The 14,856-nt window shown below is 39.9% G+C and overlaps 1 protein-coding gene across 4 annotated transcripts in view; it reads right to left on the reverse strand.

Moving 5' to 3' along the window:
* The window catches only part of cux1a (cut-like homeobox 1a), a 108,686-nt gene that overhangs the window by 4,919 nt on the left and 88,911 nt on the right, over window positions 1–14,856 (reverse strand). For 2 of the 4 annotated variants that reach the window (XM_079449252.1, XM_079449251.1), the window contains 7 exons: window positions 14,192–14,278; window positions 12,867–13,324; window positions 12,444–12,776; window positions 12,040–12,199; window positions 5,752–6,030; window positions 4,076–4,264; window positions 16–337 (listed from right to left, as the gene is read on the reverse strand). In XM_079449252.1, the coding sequence (XP_079305378.1) occupies window positions 16–337; window positions 4,076–4,264; window positions 5,752–6,030; window positions 12,040–12,199; window positions 12,444–12,776; window positions 12,867–13,324; window positions 14,192–14,278 (1,828 nt within the window). The remainder of the gene's footprint in view (window positions 1–15; window positions 338–4,075; window positions 4,265–5,751; window positions 6,031–12,039; window positions 12,200–12,443; window positions 12,777–12,866; window positions 13,325–14,191; window positions 14,279–14,856) is intronic. The other 2 variants (XM_079449254.1, XM_079449253.1) reach the window with 1 other exon arrangement.

The raw sequence follows: 14,856 nt of genomic DNA on the forward strand, positions 1-14,856 counted from the left end.
AGACTCGCATGATACCTGTAGTTGTGGAACCAGTTGATGACCGTGCTGGTTTTGAGGTTGAGCTGGCTCGCTAACTCCTCGATGGTTTTAGGAGAGGGGTAAGGCTTCTGCTGGTAGGCTCTCTTCAGAGCTTCCTTCTCTTCTGGAGCCAAAACCACGCGGGGTTTCTTCAGATGGGGCTGCTGCTGCTGCTGCTGCTGCTGATGATGATGCTGCTGCGACAGGTGCTGCGACAGATGCTGTGGACTGGCCCCCTGAGTGAGGTCACTTCCTGACAGACCACCCGCATCCAGCGAATGACTCTCACCGATGGAACTGTGGCGCCTCTTCATGTAAGCTGGAAAACACACATTGATATACATAACAGTTGTTAATATCGGAAAACTTACAAACACAAATATGTCAAACAATGACAGACACAAGTTTGTTGATCAACAATCGAATATGTTTATAAACTAAAACAATATATGGAGAGTTCATTTTATGTTCACAAATCATCTTTTTATTGTGTTTTATTGTAGTTTTAAGTAATTATTTACATAAAGTAGAATTAGTAACTGACCAAATTATTACAAATGTGAGAATTATACATTAAAGCACGGATTTGTGAGTTAGACTTTGAATTTTGATGTCAATTCCACGGTTGCACACACATATTTTACACAAAGTATTTAGTTTAATTTCATCAGAAGTAACTGTAATTGAATTACAGAAAAATGTGAGTAATCACTTACTTTACTTTTTCAAGGGAAAAGGAATTAAATAACAGTAACTAATAACTAAGTAACTAGTTACACCCAAACACCGCTTGGAATGCACAATAAAACTTGAACATTTGAGGTTTTTGAAATCAATTTTTGCAAATGAACTCTTCATATATAGATGAAATAATTATATTTAAACTTCACACATAAAACCAGATCAAATTTCAGGATATGTTATGTGATCTAGAGCAGCCAGTAGGGGGCAGTCTCTGATAAAAAATAATATTGCTTTTTTATTCAAATCTTGAACATTAGCTCTAACAGAAACACTAATTTAAATATATAAAATGATTAGAATTACTTCAATCGTGTTAATTCATTTTACTTTGTAATAAAAAACTATTAATCTTAATAATTAGTAATAACTCTCTGATTAAAACTAATATTAATGTTTTTATAAACCAGTCTTACACATTGGCTCCAAACAGAAACACCTTAAACATGATTTATGTACTTGTAATACAAAATTATTCATAGATTTAAAACAAGAAAAAATTATGTTTTAATCAATGAATACATTTTTATTTCATCTTTATTTTTAAATAAGGCTTCTCTAAGAGGAATTTATGATAAGAGAATAAGCTTATTTTATTATAGAGAAAGTTCTCCCAAAAATTTTTTTATCATTCAATTCGTGTTCTGCCTGCCAACACAAAATAAGTTATTTTGAAGAAAGTTGATAGCTAAACAACACTGATCCCCATTGACATCCATTGTATGGACACAAAACCATTCATAAAATATCTTGTCGTGTTCCACACAACGTCACAGGATTTGAACGGAATAAATATAAATAAATGATGACCACGTTTCTATTTTTGTAAACTATCCTTTCAAATATTACAATTTACAAATAAATGCCCAGTTTTAAGTAGCAATAATGTTTTGATAAATAAATAACCATTATCCATAACCATAATGGTTTACCTTGTAAAATATCAATACTGTACCAATACACAAACATTTCCTTTCTGTTTGTAAAAGCACATTACAGCAACTACATCGAGCCGTGTGTGAAATCTGTCATTTCCATCGCGTTTCCGCATCTGCTAAAGAACAGCTATCGGGCAACAGCAATGCTAAAAGATTCCGCTGGTGGCTAAAACTCTCAGAACAGGGGCCAAGCAAGGCTAATTTGCTGTGTGCCGCTAGCCACCGCCGAGGTCAAATTCCTACTCTATTCTAAAAAGCCAGATAAAAAATCAGAGAGGTGGAAAGAGACAGAGAGAGAGAGAACACAACAGCGAAGCTGTTGCTTTCCGTCTGTGGCAAGCGCGCGATGAGCTCAAGGGCTGCATGGCCGAGCCTGTGTTGTTCTAACGGAGAGGTCCCCCCAAGTTTTGCCATCTCTGTACACGCACGCACTGAGAATCTTGACTCAAAGAACCGTCATCGTCATCCTCACCCAGGGAGCACCAGTAATGTCACTTTTAGCCCGAGAGGAGTGTTAAACAGGCCTAATGACTCCAGGAATGTTCACTTGGCCTACTGCAAGCTCGGAGGCTGGCAGGCCCGGCACTGGGTGCAGTGGACTTTAAGTAAGCCGGCCCCACAGAGCCACAGCCTGTCACAGCCGATCACGGAACTGACATCTCCCCCCCTCATCAATCCAGACAGCGGAGAGGCGAGCGGCCTCACAGAGCATGTGTGGCCCATTCGGCAGCCAGAGGACACATCTGGGCTATTAAAGAGGGAAAAAAGAGCAATCAAACAGTCCCCATCAGCTCTGCCTCCGCCTGACCAGCTCATCTTCAGCATCTCGTACATCTCCACACATTACAGAGATGCGTGCTGACGAGAGGCAGCTGAAAGATTGTTTTTCCCAAACTCTGTCGCTGGAATCAATAACGGATAAACACAAACAGTTACAGTTACGGTGTGTGGATACGGACACGTGCGAGTTGAACGTTCAGGGCACTGATGTTCTGCAACAGTTCTGTAGAATTCTTTTGGTTTTACATTTTGTTACATTTAGATTGAATTCTTTTGTGATCAAAAGCGAGATTTTACAGTAATGCCCAAAAGTGATGTCCAGCCTAACTTTCTTTGCCTTTTATTCAAATATATTTTTAAATATGTATTTAAAACTTACATTTGTTGCGTAATTGCGCATGGAGGATAAAATGAAGCTCAGTTGTTGAGAAAACATTAGGACGCTTGGCAAAGAATGGCATGCATGCGCAAAGTTTACTGCATCAAGGCCCAGGAGAATGACGGCTGTAGTCAAAACCAGGAAAGAATCAACAAAATATGAATAACAGAATGCAAATTATTAATGATATGATTAATAATGAATACTTTATTTTCTGTGAACTGTTAGTTTTTTGTGTATTATAAGGCAATCCATATTCAATGATAAACTGCACACTATTTTCTTTTTTTGTCCCTCTTCCAATAAATACAGTACTTGCACCAAGTTGTATTTTCTCCGTTGCATACCATACTTCTTATATTTTTATGCTGATGGGTTAATCTTAAAAGTTCATTTAAAACAAAACAATGAGAAAAAATGACATCATAAATATTATTGACACATTGTATTTTTGTGTCAGAAATCACCTCCACAATAAAGTTTGTGTTTACATAATATATGTCTGGTTACTGTGCATATTTATTTTGTATTTAAAAACACAAAAACACACATGCATGTATATATATTAAGGAAATATTCTGATGTATTTCTTTTATATTTACCAATAATTAAAATGATGGATAAACGTTTATTCATTTGATCTTTTTCTTAAATATATGCATGTATGTGCATGTGTTTACGTATACAAAATCAATATGCAAAGTACACAGACATATATTATGTAAAAACAAACTTTTGTTTATTTGACAGCCCTAGTCAGCAAAAAGGAAATTATCAAATTATCCAGTCCCCTGATTCCTGGTTTGGGACAATGTTCCAAGAATCGTCCCAGCACCATATTGATTGAACAAGATGTTGAATAAGACCAATAACCATTCTAAAATAAACTCGAACACATGAGCACCATGCACGGCTCAAAATATCTGGCTGTCTACAAGTGCTGCTTCACAGCTCCGGTGTCAAGCTATTGTTTAAAAAAACTGAAAGGACACCGAATTCTTTCTTGAAGCAATAAAAAAACCATTCCTCACCAGACAGCTGGCTTTCCAACATCCCGAAAAAGAACTGGCAACTACACGAACACTAACCAAAGTGTGAACCGCTTTAATAAACACTGATATAAAAACATTCTAGAAACAACGCAGACAATTACAAACAGGTGTTTGTTGATGTGTGGCCAGATGACGGCCGATGTCTAGAGAGCAGAGAAATGAAGTACCTTTCTTTTCCATCCTTTTCATATCCATGAGTTTCTCCACGTTCCGCGGGTCGGTCAACCATAGCTGCATGCGAACAAACGGCTCTCGACCCTTCAGGCTGAGCTTGTGCCAGGGTTTGGGTCGAGCCAGCAGATCAGACACGGAGCCCTGCGTCAAACCCAAGATGCTCTCGCCGAAAAGACGCTGACCTGCAAACACAAACAAACTCTTGGTTAATCTAGCAGCATTTCTGTACAAATACGCACACGCTGATGATCATCTTGGCTGGTCTTTAGAAGTCTTTGTTTATTCTGTTTTGCCTAAGTATAAAATGCATCGAATAATCCATGTTTTTGCTGCACTATGCTGTCAAAGTTTGATCAAACACTATGCTGATTCTGCTTTTAACCTTCAAGGCAAAGGGGTTTCAAACGGCTTTTAACTTCTGCGTTAGCTTTCAATGATTTTCTTTCACCATAAATATAAAAGCAACCCAAATTCCCCTGACAGTATACGGGATCCTGCGATGCTCAAAAAGGAAATGTTCCCCAGAGTAAAACAAACGCCCGAGATCCCCGAAGATTACTTTCTCCCTCTCCCGAAGACTCGTGAAAAACACAGTCGTCTTTACATTTCCAACCGTACACAGATCAATTCCTCTACAGAGCGGAACAAATCTTTGATGCTCCAGAAACGAAATCGCATTGAGAAATGAGAAAGTGAGAGATGAAAGAGTCTATCGTCAATGTGATGTATCCAAATTCTCCAAAACCGAGCATTCACACAACATTAAAGCAGACAGACTCGAGAAAAGTTCACAAAGACATCCAAGGCTAGATGAGCTGGAATACTGCGAGGGAACATTAGGACGATGGTCAGCGTGAGTTGAAACAAACGGTGAAGGAGAAAGTGGCAACGTCCAGTGTGACATTCCCATTCGACCCCTCATTAATTACGACAGGGACATCGAGACAGTCAACGTGGACGGCCATTAAACGCAACATGTCCTCCACCTCTCCTTTAGTGTGCAAAGAAAGATAACTACAGGAATATTCAAAATAGTTTTCTAATAGAGAAGGGCATTAGGTAACTTTAAACATATTAAGGTTCGCACGACTTTAAAAAGTTTTTGTATTTCTGTATGTGAAGTGAAGGTGTGGAATAGATCCAATAAATCCAAGTATAATCCGGTTTAAAAAAGGTACAGAAATATGATTTTTACAAGGTGTAGGGAGGAAGAAGGGTTTTGACAAGGTGCCTTCACCAGTTAATTTGTATATTAATTTGATTGTTTGTATTATTGTTATTTATTTATTTAAATTTTTTCGCTTTTTGGATGTTTTGTTTGGTTTAGTCTTGGACATTATTCTTCTTCATGGTGGATATAAATGGAACTGTGTGGGTTTTTCGAGTTCTGAGTTATTGAGAGATATGAACAAATATATGCAGATGATTGTGATTCTTTTAAATTGATAATCTTATGTGATCGAATCATAAAGATAAAAGGATGATCTTATTTGAGAATTCAATGGGTATCACTATTGTTGGGTTACCAATACTCTTTGAAATATATTTTTCGTGTTTTGCAAGAGAAAGGAAGTCATACAGGTTTGAAATGACAAGAGGCGAAATAAATGATGACAGAATTTTCCACTCGGTTCCATTGGGCCACCACCATGTCTTGTACCACACTCACCGAGGTTGTTATCTGTGAGAACTTCTTTGACCTTCTTGGTGATGGCGTACGTGTCCAATTCGGGCGACATGGCCACCATTTCTTGTATGCTGAGACCCGAGTGTCCCGGCAGAGGTAACGGTAAAAGTGTGCTGGGCTGAGACTCGGACGCTTCGCTGGGCTCTTGGATAGATGAACGGCACAACTGTTCCTCCTGCTGGCTTTTAACCGACTCCTCGGCCGAACTTAGAGGGGATTCTGGGGCAGGACTGCAGCTGGCTGAGGTCTTCGGAGTAATCTCTATGGAAACAGGAATAAAGATATTCAGGCAATGCAAAACGTGACCTTGCACGTTCCCTGGGCATTACTTATCGATAGAAGTCCTGAAATGAAGGCCTGGCTAAGTATGGAGCAGGCTGCCATTGAAACCGTAACCTAGCCAAGGTCTTCCTGCTTAGTAACAGGAAGTGATGGACTGTGACAGATGCATCTTGTCATGCCAAGTCACGGCTTCCCTTCGAGCAAAATGGACAAACAAATTACAGAGGAAGAGAGACAAATGTGTGTCCTTCACTTTGGAGTTCTCCGGTTTAATATGATCCAGAAATGTTAATTCTGCCTAAAAAAGTTCACCTAAAAACAGAAATTATGTCATCATTGTCATTTTAAATTCATAAACGTGGCAAAGATCACTCATGTGCCATATTGTAAAGCTGTACAATAGCTCTGAGAATCTTAAATATCATTTGCGCATCAGCAATTTCACACGTGTTGGGTCAAGATGTGTGTTTGACGTCAATGAAACCAAACACCAATGGTCATGACGTCTCTTGTAACAAGACACAAAGTGAATTACGTAGATTTGAACAAGAGGTTACATGTTTGTCCGTTCATCACACAGACCTATCATATATAGCACACAAGTTATACTATACCAATGCTTTTAAAGGGATAGATGGCCCCAAAAAGAAAATTCTGTCATCATTTACTCCACCTCTTGTCATTTCAAACCTGTTTGACTTTCTCCTACAGATCAAAAAATAAGACCGAACGACGGCGGTACCCATTCACTTCTATTGTACCGACAGAAAACCAAAGCAAGTCAATGGGTACTGCCATCGTGCAGCTCCCAACATTCTTCAAAATATCTTCTTTGGTGTTCTGCAGAAGAAAGTAAGTCACACAGGTTAGAAAGTTTTCATTTTTGGGTGAACTTTCACTTTAAGGTGTTTTTACCCTTTTTGCACTGCTGTCAACATTAGAGATTCATTTCTTATTTTGTGACGCAGACAAAAAAAGTCACACAGGTTAACCACACGCCACAAGGCTGCAAAAATGATGACAGAATTGTCATTCTTGGCTGAACTGTTCCTGTGTTAACAACCTTTCAAATCACACATGAACCAGACACTCCATATTTTCTCCCTCTTTTATTTCCCATCTACCCTTTTCTTTCAGCTTGACTCAGATTCGTCGGCCGTGGCAGTGCAGCGCAGCGCTGGTGGTAAAGAGAGCATCGAGAGGGAGCGTCAGTTCGGATTAGCTGCCTGCCGAGCTGGGGGACACAGCAAGCAGAGAGCAAGGCGCTCAAGGCGGGGAGCAGCCCGTCATCTCAGATCTGCAGCAAAACCACGCACAGCCTGGTGACAGTTTGACTGGCGGCGTGGTGTGTGCACGCGTGTATGCGTGTGGGAGGGGAGGTAGGAGGTGTTTTAGGGACACGGACAGGAATGACAGGATGTTCCTGCGATCTGCTGCGAGTAACCAGGCAGCGTGAGTGAAAGAAAAGAGGAGGGGTGGCCACATCTGGACACACAGCTGGTTAATACAGCTACGCGTGCGGCCCCACACACACGTCGAGCTGGAGTAAGCGGCACGAATATCAGAGCTCACATCTGTCCGCCCCTAATTGTGATGCATGATGGGATTGCATCTAATATGCGCACGACGGGTCCGATCTGATTTAAGTCGTACATCCCAGGCCTGAAACTGTTTGAACGCGCGCTTAACCGGATTCCGATTGGACGATAGCAAGGACGGACTAACATTCAGAGCAGAGGATCTGCAGAGACTGATGAGGGGTCACAGAGTGCTCTTCAACTCACACACCCTGCTTCAAAGACGTACACACACCTATGCATACGCATCCACACACCCTGGAGGGGAGAGCTTGTTTTAGCCCGCTTGAGCGTGTCGTCCTAATGAGGGTCAATAAGGACAGGTAATATACAGGACACTTGCTAGAGGACAACAGACAGTGTACAGGAAGGACACTGCATGCTACAACACTGCAACAATGACCACGTATTTAAAGAGACGGGTCACCCAAAATTCTTTTTTTTAAGGGTTTTAAGATTTCATACTGAGCTGTCAAGCTCAAATGGGTAGCAAAAGGCAGCTTTTAAATCAAATAGTGAATACTGTAAGTAGAGCAGGTCTGAAGTGATGTTTGGTTATAAAGAAATTGCGTTTGTTGCAATCGATGGTCGGACAAATTATGACCATTTCTCACACAAAATCTTGTGAACTAATATAGGACACAAATTTTTACGGACTACATGTATGGGTGCTTGACAGCGAGAGGTTAGTATAAACCTCTAAAATCGAAATAACACTTTATTTAATTTTATTTCAATTTATTGTACTCTTTTTATTTTATTTGACGTTTTTAATTAATATTACATTTACCTTTAAATTACAATTTTTTTTTTGTTTTTCTTTTAAATTTGATTTCCTTTTAATTCTATTTTATTTTATTCTTTTTTTATTGTATTTTACTTTATTTTATTTCTTTTTATAACATTTTATTTTACCTTTTATAATATAATATTTTATTTTATTCCAAACTATTTCATTATTTCAGAATTTGGGTTGAGCTTTAACTTTATTTTTCCATTACCATCTTCATTCCCTCTTCTCTCTCATCGCCCACATTTCTAAATCATTCATTACCTTTATTTTTCTGGATAGCTTAGTTCGGGCCGCACTCTTTTTTCTATCTAAAGCAACAGACTCTCCTCCATCTATAAATCAGAGGCGTATATCAATCCCTTGACCCAAATCAATCTTCGTCGTCAAAAACATCCAGTTTTAAACCCACATTCGGGCTCTTGTTCCCGTCGAGACGTTTGCAGGTTTTTTCCGCTGAGGTGCATTAGCTCAGTGCTAAGTGCTTCATGCTGAAAGCCGTAAGGAGCAGAATAGGGCAGCTGGAAGAAAGGAACCCATTACAGACCTCTAAAGCTCGGGCCATTATGGAGCCTGCTGTTCAGATTATCTACCAAATCGGTCAAGCCTGGTCAGTTCATTTAAACACACTTTCACCCCAACCATCTACAATGACATTTTACTGAATAAATGTGTGCGCAAAAGCATATCCTCATGTCACACACCCAAAAACAGGAAAACTAGCTGTAAAAATATGGATTTCAAATTAAGACATAATAAAGAAAAATGGAGAAATTCAAGTGTGATCCCATGTGATGTGATCAAATTGATCATAATAACAAATATTATAAAGAATGAAAATGACAATAATACCAAAACTAAAACTAAATTAGTCATAAAAATACAATCAATAATTTAAACTAATACTAATAATAACGAATTAATAATTATTATTAACACTACATTTTCATCAGGAGAGTTAAAACTAAGCTGAACTAACAGACAAAAACTGTCTCTGTGTGCTGTTAAAACCAATCGTAGAATCATCTTGTCTTTAAATTGACCCCAGCTTGAATTAAACAAGACAGCGACCTGCCATTCACACTTACGGTTAAGCTAACATCCCCCCTTCCAAATTCGATCATTTCCCATTCAAATTTTGTACCCACTTTTTGCTTTTCCAGCTGAACTCATCACTACACCGTACACATTACTCGGCTTAATTTGTGGTAAAAATGACTTTTTTAAGTAGGACAGCAAGCAAGTGCTATTCATCATAATCGGGCCCGCACTCACACGCACAGCTTGACTCCCATTTATCATTCCATCGGCTGATTATTTGCATATTAATCAGGCACTGGAGCATGATGGCGCGGCGCGCAGCCAGTCACAGAGGAGGAGAGGCGGGTAATTATCATATATCCCCGCACTGATGGGCTAATTGATTACAACAGCTCAAGGAGGCCCTTGAGAGAGCCCAGGGGGCCTTTTCTGGATGGCCCCTGTGAGACAACCCCTCCCCCAGCCACTCCGTACCAATTTAACCCAACCGCATCCCCCACCCAACAGCTTGCCTTGAAATCCAGGTCAATGCTAGTATATGAATTGATGACGGCTAATAAACCGCATAACGGGCTTTAAAAAGGCCCTGAACTGCAAAATAATGCAAACCAGATTTGCATATTTTTCAAGAAAACCTGCTTGGTAAAGGTGTTTGTTTAAATTCCTAACATTGTACAATGGTGATGTTTGTTTAAGCAAACCCTGATAATCATTTTCTAGCGCTGATCTCCGATTAAGCTATGGGTTTTCCAGCATAAGGACTACGGGCCAGAAGTGGGTCAAGAGAAAGTATGATTCTGCATCCATTTAGTCACGAGTAATTTAAATTCTCTCACCGTAAGGCGGACCGAAGTACAGCTGGCAACTACAGAAGAATAACCGAGATTTGGTTTGCTCTTTAGTGGTTTATACAATCCAGGCTGAAACCAGTATCAGTCAAAGCATTAAAGAAACACAGCTGTTTGCATTTTCTGCAAATGGTTTTTCTCCGTTATTAATCATGCAGATAAAGTATTATTAACCATTCGTTAAAGTCAACATGAAACGGTATTTAGAGACCATTTTACCTTACATAATGTGGATATTTAATGAGAAAAATTTGATTAAATGAAGAACAAATGAAAACTTCTGCTTCTGCTTACGTCTTAGATGTTTCTCTTTAGATAAAGACCCAGGAATCTGGCAATTGTGTCTATTAAGAGTTTCAGAAGAGATCGCAACGTGATAACTAAACTCAGATTTACAATGTCTGCGGTCAAAATGGAATATTATTGGAGATTTTAATATGAACTCAAACATTTCTCATCAAGTGTACCCAAATCCAGATTGTTTTACCTATACACCCTGAACCATATGTTTCGGCATAAAATATTACAGTACCATGTTGTTTTTAACAAATTAATTTGTTCTTATTTTAATTTCTCCTAAGAGATTTTAGAAGAGACATCTGAGGTTAACTTGATACTTAAATGAAACGCCATAAAATCTCTAGGGCTACGAAACAGCAACCTCTGAGCAATAACATTTTCCTCTGGGCATCTGCAACTCACTGGATAGTAAAAAATGGAAATTCGACACTAAACCAAAGCAGTACGAAAAGTACCACAAGTAAATGAAAAAGTGAATCAATTCAGTATTTCAATTCACATTACATGTTGACTTTAATGAGACTATTAGGCATCTTAGCTCCACGCGCTCCAGGAGCGTGGGCGAATGGGCTGCATACCAGTCGCTCTCATTCTGTGTTAAATATTTGAAAGGGATTTTACTCTATCTAAATTCGGATGCGAGTAACAGGGGTGACAACGTGCCTTCTCACGCCAAGCGATAAGAAAGATGAGATGAATGGTGGCTTTGACAATGACTCAGGATGTGAAGAGTAAAACCAAGAAACCAAAGCCACATCATAACGTTCTTTCATATCCGTCTTGAGCCACTGTGTGTGTTTCATGTTTACGTGTTCTGGTCCTGAATGCTGTAAATATTAATAAATCACACTTTACATTTAGTCATTTATCAGAACAATGTCCAAATCCATTAAGACATTTAATTGCATATGTTAACACATTAGAGGTGTAATGTGTATTTGTTTGAGGATCTATTGAAAGAAATGCAATATATAATATACATTACATGTCTTCAAAGGTGTATAAAGACCTTACATAATGAAGCGTTATGTTTTTATTAACTTAGAATGAGCAATTTCTAACTAAATATACCACTTACATGGAATTTACCATGTTGTTTCTACAGTAGCGCTAAACGGACAAACTGCTCTACAGAGGGCTTTTCATAAATACATTGTCTTTTGGCAAAGAAGCGAAAACGTGACGACATTTATGTCCTTTGTCAGCCACCATAGTGCTTCGAAAGGGGGGGTGAAAAGTGGAGTGAGCTGTTGGGTGCAATTTGCAACCTCACCACTAGATGCCGCTAAATGTAATACATGCAACGGTAATTTACAATATTACAGATTCTGGTTGTAACTCTTGTTCACAACTCAACCGATTTAAAACTGAATTTCACCGCTTTGTGAAGGTTGGCATGTGTGTGTCACGGTAAAGAGTGTCCGGGCATTACCTTGTGTCTGTCCGGGCATGGGCATCAGCGCCTGGCCCAGCTCTCCATTCAGCCATAACTGCATACGTATGAAGGGCTCTCTTCCTTTCTGCGTGAGTTTACTCCAGTGCTTTGGCCGAGAGAGCATGTCGCTCACACTCCCCTGAGAGAGACCCAAAACCTGCAACCCACAAACACACATGCACGGAGATACGGTACATCAGATTCAGAGAAAAACAGCTTTGAAACAAATATGAAGATATTTTATGATGCAACAAGGAGAAAGATGCAGCTGATATTACAGACTCATACATTTGCATGCGATATGAAACAGAAACGCATCAACTGCCTCCGCTGAAATCATTCCTGTGGAGAATGATGGACGAGTAATCGATGCAAGCGGATCTCATCTGAAAATCACTGACCTTCTCTCCGAAGATCCGCTGGCAGATGCCGTTCTTGGCCAGCTTGTCTTTGACCTGTTGGGTGAGATCCACAGTGTCCACTTCTTGGTACATGTAGTACTCGTACTGTTCGGGTGTGAGCGGAGGCACCACGGGTTTGGCGACTTTGGGAAGGGACAGTAATGGCGACGATGATGGCAGCGGGCTGCTTTGTGGGGTCTCGCTACCGCTGGGCATCTGCAGACTGAGTTCGGAGCTCTGTGAGTACGGGGACTCGGAGCTGGGCCAGTCCTTCCAGTAATCCAGAGATGAGGCGGGAGCCACCGGCGCAGTGCTGCCCAGCCGAGGAAGCTTCTGGTGGGGAATGGGAATAATAACAGGAATGGGATCGGTCTAGATCTTTAACCACTATGTCCTATGAATTATCTTAAAAATGCACTATACCTCCTTGCTGTCTTCTTGATTGTGGGCGTCTTCGCTAACAGACGGTTGCCCAGTTCCACGACGCTCGGAGAGACCAGTACTCCACCAGTGTTCTCGCCAGGACCCCCCACTGACACTCTCAGAAACACGTCCGAGCTTGGGAACACCATCCATGCCCACATCCGACAAGGCCATCTCACCCATCTCCTTCTTTACCCCGGGGTGGAAATCCAGGAGAGGGGAGTTAGAGGGTTTCTTCAAAGATTGAGCTATTGGGGTGGTGTAGGGTAGGGTGGAGAGAGGGGACCCCAGGAGCTTGGAGCCCAGGAGTGAGAGATCAGTCGGGACCATAGAGCTGGCCTTCAACACCGGCTCAAGAGCCGCCTGCTGGGCCTCCATCTCTCTCCGCGCCTGCTCCAAGATGGTGCGAATGTTGTCGTCCGAGTTGCTGGAGGAGGACGGAGGCTGCGAACTTTCGACTGTGGGAATAAAAGAGAACGTGTGAGCGATCACCATCAGATGTTCTTCTAAATCTAAACTAAGAACGGTTTTTGGTTCGTTCACAGAAAAATGAACATTCTGTCATCTCACCCTTTCTTCGTGGCAAAACAATAGAAGAAATTTTTATGCTGAAAAGAAAATAAAGACCTAAAGCTTGAACAAAGATTCAGCAAAACGCTGTTGTCCTTCTCAAAACTCCATATTTCGTGATCATTTTTTTTATCATTAATCATCAATAATACTAGTCACCCTTTATGTTTATCACTGGGTTTTTCCAATATCTAACCAATAAAAAAGTATAAAATATTAAACAGTATTTAATCATTAACATAGTACAGTGTCTCTTTACATTTCCTGAAAAATAGCGATGTTGGACATCCAAGGTTTAGGAAGAACAGCGAGGATGCGGGAGTTTGGACTATGGATGAGTAAAAATGGCAGAATTTTCATTTTTCAAGGGGTAGGTATTTCTTTAAAAGGTGTCAGTAAGATCCCTGCCCTACAACTTATAATATGATATATTTAATGAATAATAATTAGGTATTTGTGACATTGATCAAAATTGTATAAAGCGTACAGTATGTATCAGTAAATAAACCTCTCCACAAAGAGTTTTCAAATAAAAGGCAAGGCAGACGAAAGCATCTGTTCTTGAATATCTTAACACATGTACATACAGAAATTTGTTTCATTGATGTACAGTATATATAAATCATATATCAGTCATAAATTCCTGCGTGTCTGACTGATTTATGACAGTGAGGAGATCATTGGAAGCAGTGGTGCTCTGGGCGTGGAGGGGAAAATCTGGGGTAAAACTTTTAACAGATAGCACAAAACCTCACCAAGTCTTAGACTGTGTGCATATATTTGGAAATAGCTGCCCGAGCCTCTGTGGTAACCTGATCGCCGTTGCCTCTCCCCCACGCCGTCTGCAGTGGCAGGTGGGGAAGAGACAGTTAGTTTAATTCTGTTACACAAGCTTGGAAAGGAAAAGGTGAAGGGGGGAAACACGTCTCAATATGTTATTGACTTGTACAACAATATGTTTTTGATAGCCTTGGCAAAGTTGTATTGCAGTTAGGAAACCGACATATGCGCGACAATGAAATCTAAAAACAACTTTGTAACTTTATAAATTGGCCTGATTTGCAAGATAATGTTTCACACATATTGCATCTGCACCATGTAATGTGTTTTTACTTTGTTTCAAATATAACATGATAACATTGCATGTATAATCCTTCTGTATGCATCTAGAGTTTATGTTTTTAGCCAAGATCGAAATAATATCTGCATATTGGAATGGTTTGGAATAACTGAATGATTTTAATACTTCAAAAAGTCAAGTTTTAGGTCGATGCAGATAGGCGGCATTTCATTTTTTTGTTAGCCTACATTGTTCGAATGACATGTATTGCAAAAGAGGCTGTTACCTGTCAAACAGAAAGAATGTAAAACGTGGGTTATATCATTTTCAGTATTGAAAATGTATTTATTATCATTTTAA

The sequence above is a fragment of the Barbatula barbatula genome, assembly GCF_947034865.1.
Source record: "Barbatula barbatula genome assembly, chromosome: 24".
NCBI classification, from domain to species: Eukaryota; Metazoa; Chordata; class Actinopteri; order Cypriniformes; family Nemacheilidae; genus Barbatula; species Barbatula barbatula.